This window comes from Miniopterus schreibersii (assembly GCF_964146895.1).
Source record: "Miniopterus schreibersii genome assembly, chromosome: 7".
Classification (NCBI taxonomy): domain Eukaryota; kingdom Metazoa; phylum Chordata; class Mammalia; order Chiroptera; family Miniopteridae; genus Miniopterus; species Miniopterus schreibersii.
Genome location: NC_138108.1, coordinates 25919077 through 25941055, shown reverse-complemented (window position 1 = coordinate 25941055; position 21979 = coordinate 25919077). Strand labels below are relative to the sequence as shown.

Below are 21979 nucleotides of genomic sequence, written 5' to 3'. Positions count from 1 at the left end.
AAAATGAATGCCATCTGCCTATATACATTTTATAAGGCCACCGTCTGAGTAATTCTTTTGTTCTAAAAAGCAAATAGTCAAAGGGCCCTAGATTCTCCAAGATTCTGAATGAATTCCACTAGAACTTGGTTAATATAAATATGACCTGAAATATTAATATTTCTAGGATAACTTTTAGAATTAATGTCCAGAGAGTTGAAACTGAGACTAGGTCAGCTGGTAAACAGGGAGTAGGAATAAAAGTATCCTTCAGCATCACTTTTTAAGACAAGTCAAGTCCCATCTCCTTGCTCAAGTCTTCAATTACCAGCCACTTCAGCAACCATCTATCCTTGGAATTCGCATTACATCTGTTATCTGTATCACTCATCACTTATTGCCTTATATTGCGAAAGGATTCTTTTTCAAGAAAGCTTAGTCATTTCTTCCTCGACCAGGGGAAATTATCTCTGCATCTTATGACAACAGGCAGTTCATACTTTTAATTGATCAGAGACGCTTTCACGGTTCCAGGCCTACCCTCTGTTAAGAGTCATGGCTTCCTGAGCCCCTGAGCCCCTGAGCCCGGAGCATCAGCATCACCTGGGACTTAGAGATGCTGAATCTCGGGCCCCACTCCAGACCTACTAAATCAGAAGCTGAATTTTAACAATATCCTCAGGTGATTTAATGGCACAATAACGTTTGAAAAGCACCACACTTACTCTTATGAAAACTACACCTTGAAACAAACTTTATGAAACTGAGCACTTTTTGTGGTTTCCATGGGCTTCTCAGAACAGGAAGTGAGGAAATGCAACTAATGAAAAGAAAAGCTGAGAGGGCTGGTGCCACTGGGTACAGGTAACACCTTTAATGCTATAACTATATTAAAATAAACCACCATGACTGGTGTTACCTGGCATCATACTATAATGCCTTAGAAGGGAGATCCTTAAATATAATTTTAGAAACGTCCATGGAGGTTTCACTCTGATATACTACTGGTGGAGTGTAAACAGTTGTGACTTCATTACAGGGGAATTTGGTCTTTAAAATGTTCATAGCCTCAGGCTCAATAATTTCACATTTAGGAATTTATTTTAAAGGAACAAGACTCCCTAAAAAATTTTCTCCACAATTAGTATTATTTGTAGTAGCTTATATTTGAAAACAAGCAAATGTCTAACAGTAGGGGATGCGTTGAATAAAGGATGGCACATTCCTAAGGCAGAACACCAACATCTTCTAAAACATAAAATGCCTAAAAGAAAGATATTCATAACATATGATTCGTTAACAAAAGCAGGTTACAAACAGTATGATCCCACTTTCGTAAAATCATATATTCATATGTACCATTTATCTTTTACTGAAGCAGGGATCCTGAACTACATGTGAACGCAATGCTACTTTTTAAAACAACCAACTGCATTCTTTCCATTGAACTATGCACCAGAAAAAAAGAAATGTACACAAACACATTTATTTGCCTCATAGGAGAGTATTTTTTGGCTGTGTTATCACAACGCCTTCAAATGAAGCAAAACAAAAACAAGTTGGAACTGCTCATATTTTAGAAGCCATATATCTAAGGTCCTAACGTGTTTAAAACCAAAATGTGGTATCACAACCACGGAGACAGATGCCGTGGCAACATCGAGACAGACGGCAGCGAGAATGCAAATGCCATGGAAAGCATGTCCTTGTCACCCTTTGCTGTTCTCCTTCGATTCCCTTGGAGCTGACAACATCCTGGGGAAATGTTCATCTTAATTAAGAGCCGTGCTACGTACTTTTGAGATAGAATTTAAGTGATATTATTATTACTGTCGTTATAACACTAAAGAAGAGTGTTTCAAATTCATCTACATACTTTACTACAAGCCAAGTGTAAGGGTGTGTTCGAGTCTTGATCCCTCACAGACAGGTCAGCCTGGGCACTGTTCACCAGAATATCTATAGAAAGAAACAAAAGACAGCTTCTTAGGCTATATGCTAATTATATGCATTTTGCAGGTTACTACAGGAACAATAACGTATTTAAATTAGTACAGCTCAAATAATCCTATTTAATGTTTTTAACCAAAAAAGGAACAAATTATTGCCACATCTGTTCTACCCAAATCTAAGGTCAGTAGGCATTCATTTTAATTGTCTTTACAGTTAAAGATAAAATGATTCTGTTGTTATATTTGTTTCTAAACGTCAGGAGATTTCGCTGCAGCAAGGCTGGCTCACTCTGGAAGGCCCAGCGACAGTCCAGGGACGGACTACAGTTATCGAGTGGAGGCAGGCGGCTTTTTAAATGAGATGCGGGTCCTCTGACAGGCACAGGCCCGGGCTAACTGGTTTCTTGACTCTGCGTGACTCTGGCCTGGGCAGGATCGACCTGAGCACGTACCCGCGGCGCCGGCCCGCCCGCCCTGGGCCGCTGTCATCAGCGCCGTCCTCCCCGAGTCGTCAGCCGCGTTCACTTGGGCGCCGTGTCGCAGGAGCAGCTGCAGGCACTCCACGTGGTCAGCAAAGGCGGCCGCGTGGAGCGGCGTCCTGCGTGTGAAACAAGCACGACGTTAGCCCACTCTCGGCTCTGTCAGTGCCGGAGAAACACGCAGGGTTTCGTGTGAGGGACTGAGACCTTCTGAGTTGACAGAGGTGGCGATCAGGACCCCTCTGAAGAACATTCGGGGTGGACACGGAGTGTCACCTAAGTGGGGGATAGGTGGCGGCCCTGATCATGAGAAAGGTATCTTTACTGATCACTCCAATCTTCAGTCCCAGTGACTTTTCTCCCCCCTTTGATACGGATACTTTCAAAATTACACCTCAAATTTGTAGATAATTGGGTTTTTGTTGTTTTTTTTAAAGTCCACACCATCTAAAGTGGATGATTGATTTTTTGGGAGGACAACGTGACATTATTTGTCAAAATTTAAAACGATTGGCCTTTTAACCAAGTAATTCCACTTCCAGGATGTTATCTCCTAGATAACACTTGGGCCATATGAACAGCATCGCTCTTTGAAACAGTAAAATACTGGAAACACCCTAAATATTCTTCCATAGAGGGCAAGCTGATTAAATCATAATATATCCATTCAAATGAGTAATTTACAGCTTTAAAAAGAATATGGTAAATCTCAAGGTTTTAGTCTGGGAAGATCTCCAGGATATACTAAAAGCAGAGCATTTCTATAGAATGCTCTATTTGCATATAAAGCATATAAGCATATATGTTTTTACATATGTTTGCACTTATGTACAGAAGATATTTGAGAGAATATTAAAAATTTGGAAAGAACAATTTAAAGTAGCTTCCTTAGTAGAAGAGGCTGGGGCTTCTGGGCTAAGAGGAAAATTTCTTTTAATGATATGCCCTTTATAATATTTAATTTTTAAAAACCATGTTTATATATTACTTTTTCAATTAAAAAGAAATAAAAAGATGTGTGGCTACTCTGCAACCACAAAGCAGAGACTAAGATTCATCAAGAAAAGAGGCATGCCATCTTAGGATCACTTACCTGCCTTTGTCGTCTCTACAGTTGACAATACTGGAATCTATGGCCCCAAGTAGCAATGATGCACAACTCTCATGGTCATTTATTCTAAAACAAAAATGGGTTTAACATGTAAAAATCTCACTACTTAAAAAATTACATATCCCCTCATATTCCATCTTCCTATGCACCGTATATTTAATAATCTGATATATATTTTTTAATCTGTAGTCTACGTCTGTTAAAATGTTTAAAGGAGATAATTTAGGTGATACAAACACATTTTATTTAACAGTTCCTGAAGCAGGCAGTCTCTACTCTCAAGATTTTGGAGAACAGTCTGCTTTAAGAAGTATTAAAATTGGTTTATATCACCTAAATTGTCTTTGGTCATTTTAACAGTTTTGGTGATGAGGGTAGGATCTGAGGCTGACTTCTGAAGGTCTGTGGGACAAGAAGCACAGGGAAGGCACCCTCTGAACTCTGAGTTCACCAAGGGTCATGGGTAAGTCACTCTTGCATTTGAGCTCCATTCCCTTGTGCGAAGCTCTCAGATCCAAACAAATTTTATACAAACTGTTAAAGGAAAGGGGTTTATTAAAGTTCCTGGAAAGGTTCCAGGACAGTTATTCTGGGACTCCATGGCCAGTGGCTGCTGCTAACAGACTAACAGGGACTTTGAGGAATAAATTAAGACATGCAATTTGTGACCAACAGCACATCAAAATCTAAGTGGGCACAAGCCAGATCATTAAAAGCCATTAGGGTGTCTGCCACTATAAAAAACTCTTCTTGTGAGAGAAATAATAGATCTATTGTTAATGGGAATATTGGAAGCCAAAGCCGAAAAATTGGTGGGCAAGGGTCGAGCACTTAAAAGCTGTTAGACTAAGACTCCTGTGCTGGGACAAGTTGGTCATGAAACAGGTTAGATTCACGCTAGGTCACCTGCCAATCTCAAAAAAATGTCCATGTAATGAGGCACACTATAGAACACCATAAAATCTCCAGCCCAGTGGCACATTCCCCTCAGGTATATATTTGGCTCTCAGAGACTCTAGGAGTAGCTTAGTAATGATGTTCTCAAGTTTCAATGAATTGAGATTTCTACCTTCCAGCACACCTTATTTTAAGTCTAAGATCTTTGGTCCCGGAAGCTGTAGGTGCCTGTAAAAATGGCAAAATCTTACTAAGAGAACCTACAATTACAATGGTCATTATGGGGGCTGCTCCAGTTAGATAAGAGTGTTCATTTAAGAAGTACGCATGAAATCCAGGGTTCCCAAATTAACAAACGGACTGGGATACCTATTTTATTGGTATGCACAAGCCTCCAAAAGGCTTCAAGATTCCAAAATAGCTTCATTGAAAGATTCACTGCAAAAGGCTATTAAAAAATTAAACATACAAGAGGTGCCTAAAACAAAAGACTGTAAGACTGACATGACTCTTACTACTCTGCCTCTTTCCTCCTTTACCTAAGTACTTACAGTCTACTAATCCTTTATCTGAATCACTTTTCCACTCCACAGAGACTACAAGACCATAAAAGTCTTCCCAAAGATCGTGGCCTTACAGCTGCCATAGCTCCAAGCCCAGAAACCTAAATCAATATGTGGGTCTTCCCTGTTGCACCCTCCTAGGGGGTCATCATTGGCCCAGAAATTACTGTCTCACTTGCAATCCACCAGGACACTGGAACAAAGACTGTCCTTGACGGTTTTGTGCAAATCTTTCAAACCAACTCCAACACCCCCATATCTACCTTAAAAGGAGGAACCCTACATGGAAATCTCCCAGGGCTGATGAGACTTTGAGGGATTCCCTAAACAGCCACGGGGAAATTGAAATTAAAATCACTGGAAAAACCCTGCCAAATTCTGGTAGCTACGGGGGCTGCAGTCTACTTTAAAGCTTACTCACTTGGAGCCTACAGAAGGGGACCTGGGAAAACTGGCAGGAGCTGGCAAAAGGTGAGAATTCTTACCAGAATCAGCAGCTCTTCCCAATCTCAGTCATGCCCGATCATGAGAGGAAGGTGAAATTTCGGGTTGTCCCTTCCTTTCCGAATTCAAATTCTTGTGAATTTAGTTTTGAGGTACTCATTGTTTATCTATCCCTTTCTCTCCCAGGAACAGCTATTGCTGCCTTAATATATTTTTTAATTTAACAGGTTGTGTTTTTTTTTTTATTGAAACATAATTATATTAGTTTCAGGTGTACAACACAATTTGATATTTGTACATATTCCAAAATAACCACCACATTAAGTGTAGTTAACATCCATCACCACATGTAGTTATACTTTTTTTTTCCTGTGTTGAGGACTTTTAAAATTTACTCTTAGTAACTTACAAATGACAATACAGTCTTGTTAACTATAGTCACCATGCTATGCATTCGCTCCAGCCTTTTTGTTTGGCCTACTCCTTCCTTCTTTTATCTATGGGAGTGGCTCTGGATCTTGGAAGGGTAGCATTTTTCCCACTCTCTTTGGGGAAAACTTTGGCATCCATGGGGTTGTTCAATATAGCCAGGAATATTTACTATTTGTCTCAGCTGAAAACTTGACAAGATATTTGAAGGGATTTTTTTGTTATAAGTAGCTCTATGGTCAGAAGTTGGCCAAATTGGCAGCTAATATTCAGAGGCTGATAGGAACATTTTCTAGGACTTCTCCCCTAAGCTAAATTGAGGCTATGTACTCATGGTGGGGGGTGGGAAAGTGGAGGGATGGGATTCCAAAGACAAACAGCTCAAAATTTAGAACATAGAAATTTTTTAATTTCTATCTTAGTTAAAGATCTTCCTAATATAAAGAAGCAAATTAAAGTTAATGATGGATGACAGCCCCCTGATATCATTCAGGTTGCAACCCAATTCTTTCAGGAATTAAAAAAAACAACTGTCCTTGCCTTATAAATCAAGTCTTTGTAAGAACAGAAAAGCCCATTGATCCTTTTTACCTATCCCCAAACCTCCCCTATTTATCTCAAACGGCTGTACATGTAAAAATTCTGAATTCAGGAATCAAAAGTCCTTTCTGGAGGAACTGCATTCTTTTCCCATGCCTTTGAGATACAAATGCTCTACTGAGTTTTCTCTAGGAACAAAGTGCTATCTCTTTGAAATGCAAACTTCAGGGAGGTAATTTTTATTAGAAGGAATTAAAAAAAAGGAAAGGCTACTTGGAAACAGAAGAATAAAAAATCTTAAAAGTGTTCTCCATCAATATCAGTAAAAAGTATAATCATCTGAGTAGGTAACTTTGACTTATTCCATCTACCAGAAACACAATTTGGATCCAACTGTTCATTTATAAACTAGCAGGGTTTGCATTATCATATTTGTCTCATGGCTAAAATTTTGAAATGAAAGCTATAAGATCTCTGTTTGTGTCTGTCTATATATTTAAGTATGTCTATATATGTATGTTATAAATATGTGGGGGGTTTTCTGCCTAAATTATTTTGTAAGGAGCTCCATTTAATTGGCTTAAAGAAAATGAATCTCTTTTATAAATCAAGTATACCCTCAGAAATGTAGAAACTAACCCAAATGTTTTTCAAGTTCACATGATCTACGATAATCTTTGGGTACAGGTTATTAATATAAGTTTTCCAGAAACTGTATAATACTGATAATTGTATTCCTAAAAATCTGATATGTCCTGGTATAATGTTGTCAGTCATAATTCCATTTGTCATCTTAAAATGTGTGCCACAGAAATAACTAAATTTTCTATAATGAACTCTCAGCAGATTTTTAACCATGGACATTAAGTCTTTTGTCATTTTTAGACAGTTATTGTTTTTCTCTGATGCTTTTACAAAAGTGAGATTCCTGGAAAGCACCCTACCAAGCACTCTTGACCACTGACACCCCTGCTGAATTATTAAGGTGCCAAACCTTGGGTGCATATTTCACAACTGAAGGAGGTTCCACATGACATCTGTGTAAACACTGGAGACCTCAAAACGAAACTGACCAGAAAGAGAAGTAACTGATATAGAAGTATACTGCTTCCTCCCAGCAGCAAGAACATTTCTTTCCATTTCCCTTTCCCTCACTGTCCATCCTTCTAATTTTACACCACAAAGATCTTCACGAGTAGTTTGTCTACTGTTTGTCTCACCCTGGCCTAAAAAGATAGAGCCACTGTTCACACATCTCAGGCCATTGCAAAAGGGGCTAATCCAACCTGCAAATGACTGCTGGATTTGCTACAAGCTGGTGATCCTGTAGTTTTGCCTGTTACAAACTTCTTGCTGATTTCCAATGACTCAGTGTCTCAGGAACAGGCTTGCTGGATAAGAAGTTCTGGGGGTGTGGAGACACATGAAATACATGAACAGGCCAACTAGCTTAAAGAAGTATCTCCTCTTTAGGATTTCTTAACTTATTTGATTCTAGCCGGTTTGGTTCATGGGGCCCCTGGCTCAGGAGCACCCTGTAAGCCTTAGGAATTCTTTTCTACTACTACTACTAATAATAATAATAATAATTATCTCCCTGGTCTGTTGTGTGTTCTCTCAAGGGTTTAAGCCATCAGCCAACTAACAAATAGTCTCCCTCCAACTGAAATGATAATACTTGACACCATCTCCTGTGAAATACATACTGAGACCCGAAGAGAAAATGGTAACTGAGAATAAGTTGCAGCACCATCTTTGATCAAACCTCTTGCTGGACCAAAGGTTGATCAAAGGGGGGAAGGGGAATTGTCAAATTGATCTTACATTAACTTTTCCTAGGTAGGCCCTGCAACTCTGACCCTGGGAAATTATGTCACCAAAATAAAACTTACCTTTTAGGTTTCATGTTTCTGTAAACGTTCCACCTGCCCCAAAGTCAGACCATTTAGTAACCAATTTGTGATCACCCAGCTCCAAGGGTGATTGCCCTGTTCTTATGATAATGCAAAGAGGCAAGATGTTAACACCAGCCAATCAGATATGCTTATTCCTTCCCTTCCTTAGTCTCTCTTCTTTATCCTGTAAAAGCTCCCTGCCTTCTGCCCTGCTTTGCAGGTCTCTGAACTCTTGAGAGTGGACACTGCCTGCTTCATAAAGTGTTAAATAAAGTTTGTTTGTATCACCTAAGTTGTCTTCTTTACCTCTTTAACAGTTCTAATGGCACATACTCATTTCTGCAGAACCCCTGCATCCAGGAGGAAGTTCACTGCACCACTGTACAAGCATTACGTTAGGTGTTTTGGGGATACCAAAGTGAAAAAGACATGGTTCCTTCACATTTAAAATCACTTCTACTCTGTATCCCTCATCCCTTCCTTACTGACCCACTTTATGCCTCCAATATCTTTGCAATCAAATGACCCAACTTCACGTGAAGCCCAGAGACAAGGCAAAGACAAAGCATTCCCAAGTCTTAGGCCCCAAGGCTGACCATGGTTGCCTCGGTGACATGATCCTCTGGTGAACAGAGGCCCCAGGTGACCATGGCCCACCAGGCTGACCATGGAAGTCTGACTTAAAGTCATTGGAGTCTCTGAACAGTGGTTCACACTATGAGATTGGAGCAAAAATTACATTTACCAAGAAAAAAAACCTTACAATGTATGAAGAATAAAGAATTACTATATATGAAAAGTCTTCCAGATATAAAGTGCCTTTCTAAGGATTCATAGGCATATTGTTGCTAGCCCCAACTTATTTTTAGAATTCGGCTGACAGATGTGAAATATATCTGAAGAACTCTCACATGGCGTGTAATATGCCCCTCAGTCCACCCCTTCATGTAGTTTCCCTAAGGTGGCATGTAGCCACCTTGGAACCATGGCCTTCGACAAAGATCTCCCAGAAAATCATTAATGTCAGGGCTCACACTTTGCTATCAGACCTATTTGTCTTTAGTTGCAAAATGGAATACATTGGTTTTATCTGTAATGGGAATGCTTTTTCCTTCCCTAAAAGGCAATTTCCCTATGTGCTGTTAAAAGAATTAAAGCAACACCATTAACATCCAGCTTTCCTACTTACATTGCACAGTGCAGTGGAGTAAAGGGATTGCCAATAAATTTGCGGAAACATTTTTGCTCCAAAAGTACCTCTATACAGTTTTCATTACCTGCAAGGAAGTAAAAGAATTTAGGAAGTTTCCAAGAAAGAAATTTTGTTCGACACAATCAAATTTTTTTGTCATTAAGAGCTGAATTCTAGCTTATGAATTTTCCTGAATTGGCTGAATGCTCATTCTCCGTGGAATAAAGTACACAAAATGCCAAAATGTTATTAACTATGCTCACAGGTGTTCCAAGACATAATGAACAAATAAAACAATGAAGGCCATATGGTCTGGCAGAGAGAGAGAAAGATAAAAAGGAGACCTCATTTGCAAGCAGAATAGATTTTATGTTATGCTCAGCTCTTGGTAGATAGATGCCTAACCATACTTACAACAGGAAATTTCCCTTTCACCCATATGAACAGGTTCACTTATAATTATGTTCCTTAGTGAAGGGGAAAAGATGTGATTGACAGAAAATAGTATCTGAGATAATGTAGCTGAAAAGGCTGTGACTGTAAAATACTGTATAAGTGTTTAAAATGGCACCAAGACCAGTTCCTGGCAAATAATATGTGCCCAATAAGTATTTTTTTTAAAAATAAGTAGAGGAATGAATGTGAGGAATTATTTTCAACAAAATGACAAGTAGTTCCTAAATCAACTGAATTTAAGTAAGGCCTCAACTCTGTTAACTTACGTGTTATGTGATCTAAGGCAACTCACTTGGGATTTGTAAGCTTCAATTACACATATATAAAAAAAGCAGATGAGGGATACTTGCCCTACCAATGTCACAGGATGATGGGAGCTTACTTGTTGCAGGACCTCAATGTAGTATGTGAAGTGATGGAGTTACTCAGGCAAGAAGGCAAAGTTATTTGGCTTTAGAATACAGATTGTTGTCCTGGAACCTCCTCTTGGCTGAACTCAGTGCTAAATTAGTGAGAGTTCTCCCTGATCTACCTTAGAATGATGTATATCAGACAATTTTAAGTATTAAATCACAAATCAAACTTTTCTTTTACCTATAAAAAGTGAAACTGCTTTTAAGAGGATTAAAAAATCAATGAAGTAATGAATATTAAAACCCCCTAGCTTTATGCAAGTTATACTGTTTAGCTCTCCAACTATATCCAACCCTCTGTTAGTAGGAATCCCCCAGGGGATTTAGCTTAGGAAGCGTCTACACATACCACTCCTTGGGACTATATGAATCCCAATCTAAGGGTTTGTGTAGATAGGTCTGGGGATTCTTGAATGACTTTCAATATTTCAAAGTGCTCAGTGAAAAGGATTCTGGGAAGATGGGAGCTTGAAGCTCAGACCTGGAAGAATACTGCACCGGAATTGCTTAGGAGAGGACTGCTCCTTTTCCCCTGCTTGCACCTGGAGGGGCCTAGGAACAAAGACTTGCCCCCCCCCCCCGACACACACACTTCAGGGGAGGGAATGTGGTCTGGTGGGTTTGCCACCTGCCATTATGACCAACATCCTTACTGCATCTTCCCCTTCCTGCCAGAGAGATCTCAGAGCTTGACCTAGATGGGAGTTAGGAAGCCTTCACTCATTAGTAGGTTAAAAAAACACAATTCTCCAGGGGCAGAGGGGACAACCAAGTTGAGCAAGTAGAAAATTTGGCCCTTACTGAGGTCAAGAGCCAATGAAAAAAGAGGGCTATAACAAAAATGAAATGAAATCTCTTAAATTAGAGCACCCTGAAAATCTTTCTGGACCTAGTAATCAAAGTTTCTGAGTGAATATTTTAATACAAGAATTGGAAATAGAAAAATAAAATTGTAGATGCAGAGTGGGAAATAAATGGGAAAATATTCATATAAACTTAGGGGTGGGAGACCTTAAGCAAGACTAGAAACCTAGATCCCATAAAATAAAAACATGACAGATTCAACTACACAGAAAAAATTTCTGCACGGAAAATAACATCATAAACTAGGAACAAAGTTAAATGATAGACTGAGAGAAAATATTTGCAACACACAGAACACACACAGAGGATTCATATCTCTACGACAAGGTGCTCCAACAAAGGTATGAGAAAAGATAAAACTCATTAAAAAAAAAAAAAAAAGCAATAGATGGAAACGGTTATTTCCAGAAGAGGAAATACAAATAAATAAGTACACTATTATACAGGGAAACACAAACCAAGATAATGAGATAACATTTTTTGTTCTCCAAAGTCACAAAATTGAAAAAGATGCTATTATCCTGGGCTAGCAAAGGCTTGGGGAAATAGTAAATTTTATACATGTTTGCAGGAGTAATAAATTATATCCTTTTTGTAAAGTAACATGGTATAATTTATCAAATTAGAAAACATACATGTCCCCTTATCAATAATTTCATTTCTGGAAACTTATCTGACAGAATTTAAGGTACATAATAACATGAATATACACACTGCAGCACTGTAACAGGAAAAAGCCTGAAAAAAATCTGAATGTCCATCAATAGGAACCTGGTTGAATAAATAATAAATTCTGATATATACACACATCTGTATTTATTTGCTCTGAAATACACCAAGATCAATCAATACGACACATAATAACTTGTAAGAATATCTGCAGTAGAATGTGCGGAGAAGTAGACAAAACTGACTCTGTGTCCTGATTTCCTTTATGCTGTGACCTTTGGTCAACCTCCCTCTCCCTAGCAAGCATATCAGAGCCTTCTAGTTGATGATTATCTGTGTTCCATAAAATGCACCATAAATATTTTTGTTAGTAACGGCCAGGATGTCATGACAACTGGGATAAAATATTAAACTGGCGATAGTATCGATGATAAACCCTCCTCCATCACAAGACCACCAGGAGGTATGGCCCCAGGCGCTACTGCATTCTTTAACTGCATTCTTTGTCCCTTAGTCTTGTCAACCATTAGTACCTCAGTTAGACTATAAAAAAAAGCACTGTACTAGGGGTCTGCTAGCGGAGAATAATCTGCACAGAGTGTGGTGTCGTCTGTCCACCCTGGCCCTAGATCCCTGTAAGGAGATCACCCTGTAATAACTCCTGTTATATTCCATGGAGTTGCCTGCTTCGTTTTTCTGTCTGAAGATACCTTCTTGTTCTGGTGGTGATTACACCTTGGCCTCACCACTGGACAGTATGTTAAGAAAGCAACAGCAAAAAAAAAAAAGTTATAGAATAATAGTTGTTATCTGATTCTAGTAGAAAAAAAATCAGACACACATACTTGTATTTATTTATATTCTCAAGGGGAAAGTATTAAAGGTACACACCAAATTACATGGAGATTTAATTTTACCTTAGACACATCAATCTTTTTGAAATGTTATGATTAATATGCATTTCTTTTTTACTCAAATAAGTGAAATAAAAAGTTTTAAGTCTTCTGAATTACAAGTGCAACAAAATAAATAGGGGAAATGTGATAAAAAAGAGAAATGCCAAAAGACAAATCATTCATCTAGCAGCCTGACTAGCAGTCAATTGTGACAGGTTATTACATCATATATATATTTTGGTTTTAGCTGCCTTATTTTAATTCATTGTATGATCCCTGGTTATATGATGTAGATCAGAAACCTTGATTAAAACTGGTTATTCAGTTCATAGGAAGTTCTGATTAGTAGTTATATGTTACTAATTAACAAAAAGTGAATTTTTATTCCATTAAGGTATGGCAGCCATAAAAGCAAAAGGTATCTTGGATGCAGAAAGATTGGAAATCCAGGTTTACAGCATTATGCTATGTTTTCACCTCCATTGAGATCACAGTGGTGCTGGGTTCATAGGAAACCTCCTGTAATCAGTCAAACAACAATCAACTCACCATTATAACATGCCCAGTGCAGTGGTGTGTAGCCTTGGTTATCTTTGAAAGAACAGTCTTCCTCAGAAAGTGCCATCTGGAGCAGCTCGCTCAGCCATGTGGCGTGACCACGCGCAGCTGCATAATGCAAGGGTGTCCTCCCTCTGGAATCTTTACAGAGAATCGACACTTCTTGTTCTAGCAGCATTTGCACGCATTCCTCATGTCCTGTCATAATCTGATAAACGACAAGTAAAAACACAAAACAAATGTCAGAAGGGCAGAAGACTCAGGAAGTGAAACAGGTGGCTAAGTGAGGCTGCACCCAGAGTAAGAGGACATAAATGCCTGGGCCTTACGGGAAATAAACTCTGCCCTGCTTCAGAGGAGAGAGGCAGAACCCCCCAGCAAAGTTCATATCAGAAAAGGCCATGTGAACATCAGCATTTTGGAAACATCTCTTGACTCTCCAAACATAACCATGAAAGGTATCATGATATAGTAGAAAACATCAGCTTTAGAACCAGGAAGATGTGAGTTAAATCCTGGCCTCCCCCAGTAAAACATGGAGAGGTCGAGTCACCTTTCTGTGTCTCATTTCATTTACCTGTAAATGGGAACAGTAATAATGACCCCACAGGTTGTTGTGAGGACTAATAAGATATGTAAAGGCCCCCAGCCTGTTGCATGGCCCATGGAAAGTACCCAAATATAAGAACTGTCATTATGACTTTGAGCACTTAGAGTTCCTCTTCTTTTCATTGACCATGGTGTTCAGCACCAGCCCCAAGTAGCACTTTTATTTCTGCTTTTGTTTGATTTCATTTCCTCAGCATGCTTTAAAAAACAACTGAGCAGATGTGTATAAAGAACTGTCCACAGGATACATATTTCAGCAGGATACACATTTCAGGTGGGAATTAGAAATAGCATGACTACTCAAAACTAAGCAATCACTGGAATAAATTATGACACCTGCTCACAATGGACCATTAACAATGATGGGGCAGGAAAATATTTACTGACATGGATAAAGGTTCTTGATATTCTAAAAGAAAAAAGTAGGTTCCAAATAGTATCTTTAGTATTCTCTTTAAAGAAATTTTTAAAATAAACCTATAAACAGAAAAAAGAATTGGGTATATAAACCAAAAAATGGTTATCTCCAGAAGGTAGGTTTACTGGAGATTGTAATTTTCTTCTCTGTGCTTTAAAAAAACACACACAAAAAAACCCTTTTGCAGATTTTCTATGATGTGCACGTATTTGTAATCAGAAAGCAGAACCAATTCTACCAACAGTAGGAGGTCCTGTATCTATGATCACAATCTAACATGAAATCTCAAGAGCAGGATCTAAGAATATCTGCCATTATTTTACTTTTGCAAAAGACTTGGAATTTCTTTTAGACTGACTGAGGTTAATTGGTTTTCTTAGGAATCAATCTTTCTACTAAACATTCATATGGAAAAGTAAAGAGGAAACACGTTCATTACTAAATTGCTTGACTATAGTTGAGGAAGACGTACATACCCCTCTGTGTAAAGCTGTACATCCCATGATGTCAACTGCATCTACATTTGCTTCCTTTTCAAGTAATAATGAAACAGCATCGATGTGTCCATATGCTACCGCAAGCATCAGTGGGGTTCTAGGGAGAGAGATAAATTAGGCTTTTTAGAAGAAGATTTAAAAAAAAAAAATTCATTACTTCCAGTGGGAGGATCTCCTTCCTCCCTCCCTCCCTCCCCCCCATTTCCCCACCCCCCCTTCTTGACAGTTGCTTGATATTTTTAGTGCCCCCAATTTACTCTATGCTACTTGGAACAAGCTACCTCTGGTGTTTAATGGCCATGTGAAATGGTGTCAGTGGAATCCCATAATTTTCAAAAGTACATAGCATTTCTAAATATCAATTGAGTAGGGAGTGCATGCATGTAGGAGACCCTCTTGCTTCTACCAGCGTAGGTCTACTTTCATAGTTTTCTATGTTGGCATTTGCTCAATATTTCATTTGAACAAAGCTTCGCTGCCTTACAGAAAAGTCTGACAAATACAGAGGAAAGAACAAAGCACTGGAATCCAGGAGGGGACGTCCTAGGTCTGACTGCAACACTGACGCATGTGTCTGGTGTGAGTCCCTAGCGCTGTTTGCTCTGCATTTCCTGCTTGTCAGAGGAGACTGGGTGTGGGCACAGGCTAACAGATGGAAAGGACTTTGGAAAAACAAACCCATGATTGAGATAACTTCTCGAAGCCGTTGCCATTATTAACATTAAAATGGGAATGTAGCAGCTTCAAAAGAGGGTAAAATGGATAGAAAGAAGGAGAAAGGAGAACTATTTTTAAAAGGCCAGGATACATGGCCACAGACATGAAAAGTTGGCTCAGTTTCATCAAGACACACACACAGCCTGCATACTTTTCTCGGATATGCTCTAGCACCAGGGCACCTCGTTATTCCAGGGTTCTCATGCAACCAATTTCACCCAAACACATACCTCCCAACCCAAAAGTCAGCCCTCCTAGCTTCTAAATCGGCCCATTGCCCGCCGTGACTGCAACGTCCACCCCAGGCCGAGCGGGAAGCACTTACTGTCCTTTGGCATCTGTCACGTCAACCACTTCGGGGTTGTCTGCAATTTCTAGTAACAGCCGCAAACACAGCGTGTGACCATTAATTACTGAAAAAGAAAACAACAGACATTCTTTTAACAGCTCAGCACGATTATACACAGCCTTCCAAAGTGAAATCCACTTGGACTTCAAAGCGCCGGTTTCCAGCTGCCGCCGTCGCCAGGTTTCCAGGCGTTCGAGCTGGGGGCGCGCGCCGCGGCCTTCACCTTACCCGTCTCCTCCTGCCCTCCTCCCCGGGCGCTCTGGGCCTCACCCGACTCTCCCCTGGTTCGTGTACTGAGGGTTAATGTCCCTTAAAAGGGATGTCCTTTTGTTTTTAATCTGCTTGAATGGGATTGATAATTTCTCCCCAATTTCCAGTTATCTTTTTTGTTCCTCTGAGGGAGCCACCCAATACTATATAACCCTGTGTCCAGCCTGCCTTCAGACCTTTTTAAAAAAAAGGGAGAGCACCGAACCCATCAGTAGATGAGTGGATAAAAAGCCGTGGGACATTTACACCATGGAATACTACGCAGCTGTAATAAAGAAGGATCTCCTACCCTTGGGGACAGTATGGATGGACCTGGAGAATATTATGCTAAGGGAAATAGGCCAGGCAGAGGAAGACAAACATCACATGATCTCGCTTATACGTTGAATCTAAAGAACTTAATAAACTGATGGACAGAATAGATTCAATGACATGGAAGCATAGCTCAGACTGATGGATCTTAGAGGGAAGGAGGGGGGTGGGGGAGGTTAACCAAAGAATTTATATGCATATGTGCATAACCCAAGGACACGGACAATGGTGTGGTGAGGGGCTGGGGAGGGGGGTGGGGGTGAAAGGGGTCAAGCAGGAGAAAAAGGGACATCTGTGATATTTTGAATAAAAAAAATTTTAAAAATAATAAGGAAGAAGGGGCAGAAGAAGGGAGAGGAGGAGGAAGAGGGGAACAGTAATAGGATGGGAGGAGGAGAGAGGAGGGCAGGGAAGGGGAGGAAGGGAAAGAAGGGGGGAGGAAGAAAGCAAACAGGTTCTGCTCTTTTCCCCTCGGTCATTGTACATTCGGAGTAGACATTCAAGTAACAGTTCTGATTGATTAGCGGTGACTTAAAGCAAACCCTCAAGGCGGCAAGATGTACAGAAGCCATCGACTCACTGCTCATTGATTGACTGAGTAGACCTGCTGCCTGCGGCTGCACCTCTGTCCCCAAGTTCCTCAAACTACAGCCAATTGTTTCTCTGCCTGGCAGAGTCTCAAACATGCTGGGGGGGAGCACGCCATTGGCCTCACACCCCTGGATCCCTCCGTCCCCTGCCCTCCCCTCTCTTCCCCTGTGGAGGTCTTCCAGCCGCTTCCCAGGTGCTGCCTGGTCCTCACCCCTAATCACCCAGTGGTCGCAGTGGGGGCTGAAAATGGGCAGGACATGCAGCCAGGACACTGCTGTTGGCCTTGACTGGCTAGGGTGCGATACATGGACGTGCCGTGTGCACGTCAGGCACGAAGCTGCTTTTAGGAGTGGATGCTCTGGGCGCTGGGAAGCCAACCTCCCAGGATGATGGGGGGCAGGGGGCAGGTAAGCTACTTTCTCCAGCTTGTTGAGTGCAACCCACAGCCTTACAACAGACATGGCTTTCTGCCGGGGGAGTAGGAAGAGAAAGAGCAAAGTTTACATTTCCAAACGTGACCTCTCTCCTCTCTGAACAATGAGAACACTACAGAATACACTGCATTTACTTCGTTATGGCAGTGGAGAGGGAAGGGAATAGATGCAGCTATGCTAGGTTAATGAAGGCTCTTCTAAGAGCTGCACCATTTTACAGTCCTTTTTATTGCATGCCAGTCATGAGAGAATGCTAATTTAACAACTGACACAATTTTCAGGGACAATACATATTAGAATTAGCTCCCATTCATCGAAACCACTCAAATTAAGCACAGGAATAATGCCCACATTTTGTAGACCGCTGTATCCAGCTCATTCTCAACAATATCCCATTTATGTGTCTCAGGAGGAAATTTTGGGGACTGGGATACAGGCAATGCATTGTTGTTGCTGTTGGTTTTTGTTTGTTTGTTTGAAACAGCACATTAAATCTGTTACCACTGGTAACTACTATTTTTAAGTAGTTTAATGTATCCTTAAAAGGAAATGATTAGCAGAGGACTGACAGCTAAATATTACAGGCAATGGGTTCATAAAGTGGAGGGAGGTACAGGGGAGGTTTGATGCCTCTTTCTATATCGACCTGACATTCCTTACATGCTCATAATCATAATAGTTCCAAGGATATTTGATTTTTGGCTAAATAGAAAAAGGAAAAAAATAATCCAAGTTCATATCACTCACCCACTGTGCTGGAGAGCAAACCAATATCTATAGCAGTGTGTGTGTGTGTGTGTGTGGGGAGGAGGGGTACTGCAGCTTTTTGAACTGAGCTAATAGCCCTCAGGTAAATATAAGTCCCCCTTACTGGAAAAGTGTAGCCAAACTAGAATTCTTATTGGCTTCCCACCCACTACATTTCCCCCGACTGCCTGCTAGCAGAAAGATGCGGACATCTCCCTAGCTGTGCCCGGCCCAGTCCAGCTTTGTCTCAGACTAGCCCAGCCTCTCTCTCACGATCGGTGAAATTTTTCATGTTGCTCAACGACCACAAGTGTCATTGCAGTTGACTGTGCCAAAACCTCTCGTACCCACTCTTGCTCCTCACAGTATTCCCAGGATCTGTAAAAAACAAAGTAAGCTGGCCTTTCAAATGTGTTGGGAAAGATTCTGGATCAGCAGATCCTCAGAGCACAGGCTAAAGCTTCCACACTGCGGACATTTTGTGGAGAACAGTCAAATGACAGCCTGTTATTAACCCAAGGACTTGAGGGAGAGCCACAAGGAGGGAGTCTTCTTGACCACGAGGGGGCTCCATTGGACCATCACCTACGCAACGGCGAAGGAGTGATGATTATTTTTTCATTGTTTACTTGTTTACAAGAGCAATCTTCCACAATGAAAACAGGAAGTACCTGATAACGAAAGCAGGATGCTTGCCTTAATGATAGGCAACCAATATTAAAAAGAAAGAAATTTGAACTTTAGAATAATACCAAGGATGTCTAGAATATCAAACTTTATAATAATACCAAAAAGACTAAATGTGATAGAAAATAAGAATTTACAATTTAACCAACCACTGCTGATCTCATGGCTAAAGTGTTTTTCCAGGAATAATTATTTCCAGGTAATTAGGCAACAGCCATGGTTTTTTTTTTTCTATTTCCATATTGTTTTCCTTCAGTGGTTTGGAAATTCAGGGATGTGGGTGGAAATACTTCTACAAAGCCTAACATTCTGAGAAAATTCTCCCAAGTAACAAGATCATTAAGTCTTCTGAAAAGCATCTTCACTCCTATGCTTCCTCAACACACTCATTTAATGGTTTATGACAGTTATTTCTCATTATAGAACAACGTTTACTATCCTGATCAAAGGTAAAATATCATTGAATTCTGACCGAAAAGAAATTTATGCCTTAGCTGAGCTAGAGACTCTCCACATTACCTTTCTATCTGTATATATGTCTAGCAGTGTCCTGATACAGTTCTATTTTATGTATATTAGAGAAAAATCCAGAAAAGGCAAATTACTTACTTTTTGATATATACATGCACTTTTTAAGAGTCTCTATTTTTACACTTGATGCATCAAGAATCAGAGCAAAAACTAAGAAGCATCATTTATGCTGGCAGAATGGTATACTGATTAGTTTGCTGTCTGACTGTCCCTTTTATGAAACATCATGAATTTTATTTTTTAAAATGCTGTGATTTTGTTCTATGTAACTTATCCAAAGATCACATCAGGCCTTGCCCTTTTTTTCCGAAAGTTTGTGATGGCTATTGGCCAAAGGTTCTGAACGCTCTTTTGAGTTAAGAAGATGATCAGATGGAGCATGGAGGATTTTAGAGCTGGATTTATAGTACTGTACCCTATATGATTCTACAATAATGTACACATGTCATTATACATTTGTTCAAATTCATAGAATGTACAACACCAAGAGTGAGCCCTAATGTAAACTACAGGCTTGGGGTGAGACATATGTACTACTCTGGGGGGATGTTGATAATGGGAGAGGCTATGTGTGGGTGTGGGGGGAGCAGGAGATATATGGAAAATCTCTGAACCATCCTCTCAATTTTTTCTGTGAACCTAGAATTGATCTAAAAAATAAAGTCTTTAAAGAAGATGGCCAGAGCTCGCTTGGCCAGAGAACACCAATCATCTCAAAGTGGATATTAAGCATTTTGGAAGAGTGGGCATGTCTGATGTAGAAAGAAACCCTATTTAAAAATCAGGATAAAAGGAGATTCTGCTGCCCTGAGCAGTGGTTTGAGTGTCAGCCTGTGGACCAAGGGGAGCAGGTTTGATTTCCGGTCAAGGGCACATACCTGGGTTGCTGGTTCAATCCCTGGCATGTGGGAGGCAACCAATAGATGTGTCTCTCTCACACTGATGTTTCTCTCTCTCTCTCTTTCCCTTCCACTCTCTCTAAAAATCAATGGAAAAAATATCCTCAGGTGAGGATTACCAACAACAACAAAAGATGCTGCTAACCTTTTACTCAGACTTACAAGTGGGCCGCAAAACTAGGGTAACTAGGCTCTTGACAAGACCCACCTGAGGCGTGAAGTGGGGTTCTTTTTGTCACATTGTCTTTCACCAAGATAGATGCACCCTGGTTGATAAGAGCTTCCACACATTCCGTGTGTCCCTTAAAGGCAGCCAGGTCCAGAGCAGTGCGGCCTTTCTCATCCCTGATGTCCAGGTCCACCAGTGACTGCAGAAGGACTTCCAAGGCTTGATGATGCCCATTGTAGGCCTGCAAAGAAGAAACCAACGACACAAATGCTCGCCCGCCTCAAATCCCACAACCATCCAAAAGAGGGGCTGGGCCTCCAAGGTCACGGAGAGAGGCCACCCCAAAGAGCATGTCAGAAAGACACCTGGGATAATTCTGAAAACACAGAAAACCAGAGTTAGACTGAAAAATCATAATGCATGAAACTCAGTTATGTATGAATTCCTTCATGTCCTCTCTCTTTTGCCAAATAATCTGCCCCAAAGGCACTAAATGTACTAATGTATTCTTATATCTGTTGACCTACTAATCTAATAGAGACTAGTAGCTGAATGAATTAATATATTATTTTGTCTGTTCAGTCTAAACACATTGACATGATCAGAACATGTTTTTCAGGAGACTTTCCTGTTCAACCTGGAGAAAAAAGTTACAAAAAACGTGTGGTGTTCGTAATACAACAGAGGCATACAGTGTTACAGTTCAACATTTTAATTTCTAACCATGTGACCCTGAGTGAGTTTCCTAATTTCACTTAGTTTATTTCCTCACCTACAAAATGAGAGCAATAAAAGGTGCCTCCCAGGGAAGATGAGAAGAGATGAAATTGCGCAGGCTGTGCATAGCATCCTGTGCACTGTGGATGTTTCCTCCTCTCTCCTTTACTTCGTGATTATAAGGAAAACATAAAAAAAAGTATGGAAATATAGTCTATGTACCAGCACCACGTTTGGATTTATTATGAGGTCCTACACTATGTTAAGAGCCTTTATGCTACTAAAAAACAAAATCAAAAGTCTGAGAGATGATTTTTATTAAATCTATGAGGTAAAAAAATGTATATGTACACATAAGACAAAGGGCACTGAAATAAAGAAAAGGTTATAAGAATGTGGGGAGAAGGAAACAGGAGGAGGAAGGGAAATAGAGGGGGAGAGAGGAAAAGCCTGTCCCAAGGGCCTTCAGCAGCCAAAGTCCCCTCTTTTGTCGCCTGCCCTGCAGTGATTACTCAAGGCATAATTTATCTGAAAAAAGGCTTAGTATGGAAAAAGGCTAATTTCTTTAATATAAAAGAGATTTTACAAAACATTTTTAAAAACTAGAAAATGTGCAAAGGGCATAAAAAGGCAGCTCAAATAAAAAGAAATATAAAAGGTCAGTGAACTTATGAAAAAATTGTGTATATTTTTAT

General features: G+C 40.1%; 1 protein-coding gene across 5 annotated transcripts in view; it reads right to left on the bottom strand.

Moving 5' to 3' along the window:
• Window positions 1-21979, bottom strand: part of ANKRD44 (ankyrin repeat domain 44) — a 251380-nt gene that overhangs the window by 7970 nt on the left and 221431 nt on the right. For all 5 annotated transcript variants that reach the window (XM_081142776.1, XM_081142775.1, XM_081142774.1 and 2 more), the window contains exons 18-25: window positions 20607-20808; window positions 15904-15991; window positions 14841-14958; window positions 13329-13545; window positions 9479-9566; window positions 3504-3587; window positions 2384-2529; window positions 1856-1938 (exon numbers count right to left, since the gene is read on the bottom strand). In XM_081142776.1, the coding sequence (XP_080998902.1) occupies window positions 1856-1938; window positions 2384-2529; window positions 3504-3587; window positions 9479-9566; window positions 13329-13545; window positions 14841-14958; window positions 15904-15991; window positions 20607-20808 (1026 nt within the window). The remainder of the gene's footprint in view (window positions 1-1855; window positions 1939-2383; window positions 2530-3503; window positions 3588-9478; window positions 9567-13328; window positions 13546-14840; window positions 14959-15903; window positions 15992-20606; window positions 20809-21979) is intronic.